Genomic DNA, 3,868 nt, shown 5'->3' with positions numbered 1-3,868 from the left:
CTTTACCATTCTGTTCTCAAGTATCTTAGTAAGATATCTGAGAACATAAGGGTGAGGTTTGTGGAATACTTCGGCGATTAAGAGCTATAGTGAGATGGTTGCTTTGTTCGTCCTCTATGTAGGGAACAAGCTCTTTATCGATACAGACCGCGATGAACGCCCGAGCGGCCAGTGGTGGTTCAGACGCCACCCACTCTTGTATGTGGAATGTTTTCCATTTTTTCCTCATGTTGGAGAAACTGATACCACTATCGCCCTCATTCTCACCGGTGTAACTGCATGGTTCCGGCTGGATGGGCACAGGCTAGCGCAATATCGCGCTGTTCCTGCTGTCGTTACGACAGTGTCGTATGATACCATAGTTGATGGCGTTGACAGCAAGGTCCTTATAGACAGGATGATGCTGATCTCCCCGAGCTGATGAACTCCTAGGCAATAGATTTCTCCGGCCACTGTTATGAGTCTAGTCGAACATCAGCCCTTGTCCCTTAGCTTCACTTACCAGGAAAGGAATCATACATCTCTCATCGCAGCATTAGCCTACAATGAGGTATATCCTGAATGCCGAGCACGGGACTCGGTGTTGTAGAAGCTGGCGGCCACAGGGACGAACACCACAAGAGAAGGATGGTAGAAAGACTTCTTAATACCATAGAGACTATAGCGTAATGAACTAGCTATGCACGTAAAGAGAACGAACAGCGCAACTACCAATACTCTGAACATACGTGCTAAAAGAGACTAATATCATCTATAACATCTCGCCCCCCTTGTTCGTCACTTAGGGCTGAGGCTCGATAGGGTATCCGTCCTTATCGAAACTAAGTTCACGGGGATCACCACCGGGAACAAAACGTACTGGGGGATGACGATCTCTTGGTCCGATAGTAGTAGAAGGACCATGACCCTCAATACCATCATTAGATAATGCATGTGGACTCTCGGCAACTTCAGGGATACCATTATCCTGATCAGCAAGTTGCTCGTGTACATCCTCTATAGGATTATAGGAGAACACGGACAGAGTATCGTCGGAACTTAAGTAAAAGGAGTGGTCATCACTCATCGAGCTGTCTTCTTGTTGAATATCAGCATCTTTCGCTTTCGGAATAAGTCTGTCGTTAGTGACTACAAGTTCACCTCGACCGGGATGATCAACACTACGCACTCGCGAAGCAAATGGGGTAGTAGTAGTTATCTTATAGGCACCGGTCAGAAACCTAGCTCCTGCTCGACGTTGTTCTGTGGGCTTCAGGACCCAAACCTCCTGTTCTACTTCGAACGGAGAGACACCAACAGCTGGAGGAACTCGGCAAGGAGGTTCTGCACCAAGCCTGAGCTTACGACCGAAGAGACGTTCCAACGGTGTTTGCTGTGTAGAACCGTGGACCGTACGATTGTAAGCTTCACAAACTGTATTAAGGCGAGCTTGTAACGAATAGTGACTAGGTGCGAATAACAACCTCCTTTTCAATGTAGAGTGAAATCTTTCACAAATACCATTAGCTGAGCCTCGGTGGCCACTCGAGGGAACTAACGTTGTTCCTCTAGACTGAAGAACTGATCGTAAGGCTAAAAATTTAGAGCCTCGATCGCTCCTCACAAAAGTTGGGAAACCAAGCCCAGGTGAGCAAAAAATACTTTGCAGAGCAGCATATAACTGATCAGCTGACTCACCGCGGAGCACTCGTACAGCAGCGAATCTAGAGAATTCGCAGATACATGACAGAACTGGGACAGAGTAGACATACGTGATGTCCACGCCCACACAGGACCATGGTTTAGTAGCCAACCGCCTGCATGTATCAGTATTGAGCGGAAAAGTTTTCTTCCGCTCTCGTTTACAGACTTGATCAGGACAGGACTCCAGGGCATCCTCTACCTCAGAGTCCAAGTTAGGGAACCGAAAGTACTCTTTCAGCGTAGATGAAGTCGAAGCTCGACCTGGATGAAGCAGACTTTGATGGAGCATCAGAATAACTTGTTGCCGTAGAGAAGCCGGTAAATACGGCACACCGTCGTAGTACACCAGGTCATCATGAACATCAAACTTAGGAGAAGCATCGCAATCGATGTTCTCAGCAGCTTGCGCATCGAGCAACTCTGCATGACTAGGCGGCCTAGTCATGCAGAGTTGCTCGTCTGGCCTAGTCTAGGCCACCATCGGGACTGACCATCCTCGTTCCCCCAGCTGTTTACAAAGACAGCTGCACCTAATGGGAGCTTAGCGGTCAGGGACTTCGGTAGCCTTGTTAGAGAATCTGATAGATTCTTTTCTGAACAGATCCCCTGCACATCGAGAGTAAGATCATACTCACGTATCAACGCACGAATAACCGAGAGACGTCGATCGATGAGGAAATTATACATCCCTTTGGTTGCAACTTTCTGATGACTTAGCGTCTTAGAAAGCCAAGAAATTGCACTACGGGAATCACTTATGATAGTAGCTTTTTTAAACCCATACAAGATAATGTGTTTGATACCTCGGATGATAACATCCAGCTCTCGCACATTTATATGTGTAGATGGTTTACCGGAGTTAGTAACATCACTAGTAGGAGCAAGCCACGAACCATCAGCGATGACTGAATCTGCTTGATCGGTGAGAACGACTGCCTCCGCCAGTTCGCTTGCATCTAGTCAACATTTGATCTTCTCTTCACGATCAGGTAAGAGCCACCGACCAGAAGCAGGATCACCATGTTGCCGAATAGCACGACATAAATTCCTGATGTAATCTTGAACATCTTCAGATATAGGTCGTGGCCAAGCTGATCGATCTTTACCACATGAGTGGTTTAGAAGACGACGACCAAAAGCAACACAGACACGTAAATAGCCAGCACTAGGCACATGTGCAACAAATTTGCCAAGCCATGAAGCAACCTCTCGTGCGGGCAATGGCGGTGACTCATTAACACGGGACTCAATAGATTCAAGAAGAGCTTCTAGTGGACGACGTCGCTTCCAACGCAATACACCACTACTGTCTAGATAGATTGCCAATCCCAAAAGTTCAGATCCTATCAAATCCACAGGCTCTTTTGTTTGTAAGCCGTTCTGAGATAGGATGTTCCGTACAGCAGTAACCACCTTCTTGAAATCTTCAACCGACTGAGTATTCAAGCGAGTCACCAAGATATCATCGAAGTATCGGAGAGTAGAAGGGTAACTTTGAAGAATAAAGTCTAATACATTTTTCAGTAATCGCGGAGCACAAGACGCTCCGAACCCTAAACGGACAAGCCTATAATAACGACCCTTATACTTCAAGCACTGGTACCAACTGAGGTCATCACGAATCTTCAATGACGGGTATGCTCGACGAACGTCGAGCACTTGGGCTTGGGGACAACGGCGCCAGCGTCGTAGCTCTCGCCCACAGTCGGCAGCGAAGGGATCGCTAGCTTGAATACAATAAGAGTTGAGGTAGGCAAAGTTGAGTGTGGGTCGGACTGGAGTAGTTTTTAGCTCATTAATGGCAGGTACAATAGGCAAACAGCATCGAATATTATATTCCTGCTCTGGAGGAACCTCGAGAAGCCAACCATCTGCTATCCATGCATCAATCTCCTGGTGGAGTAAGGATAGTTGGTCAGGAGTTAGGGATGAAAGGGAATACTCCTCGGGACAGGATATAGACGTAGGCGCCTCATTGTTGAGCCAACGCCACGCAACTTCCCATTCATACGAAATTGAGGAACCATTACGTATAGGTCTTCGTATAGCTGAACAGTCTGGTGCTTCAAGAACTGTATACGTATTTTCCTCACCGTCCAAATACTCTTTAACATCGCAAGATTCCAAACTGTATGATCGGATTGGCTTCAGTGGAATAGCAGCAGCACCAAGCTGAGCCTCTACA

At 47.0% G+C, this 3,868-nt stretch overlaps 1 protein-coding gene across 1 annotated transcript; it reads right to left on the bottom strand.

Annotated features, from left to right (window-relative positions):
• Window positions 1-781: 781 nt before the first annotated feature.
• Window positions 782-2,128, bottom strand: Pmar_PMAR027781 (hypothetical protein; the record flags this gene model as incomplete). The annotated part of the gene is made up of 2 exons (XM_002767673.1): window positions 782-1,413; window positions 1,678-2,128. 2 exons carry the CDS (start codon window positions 2,126-2,128, stop codon window positions 782-784), a joined length of 1,083 nt encoding a protein of 360 aa, XP_002767719.1.
• Between the last annotated feature and the right edge of the window lie 1,740 nt (window positions 2,129-3,868).

This window comes from Perkinsus marinus, assembly GCF_000006405.1.
Source record: "Perkinsus marinus ATCC 50983 genomic scaffold scf_1104296970268, whole genome shotgun sequence".
Classification (NCBI taxonomy): Eukaryota; Perkinsozoa; order Perkinsida; family Perkinsidae; genus Perkinsus; species Perkinsus marinus.
Note: the sequence above shows the minus strand (reverse complement) of the source record. Positions and strands in the feature narration are given on the sequence as shown.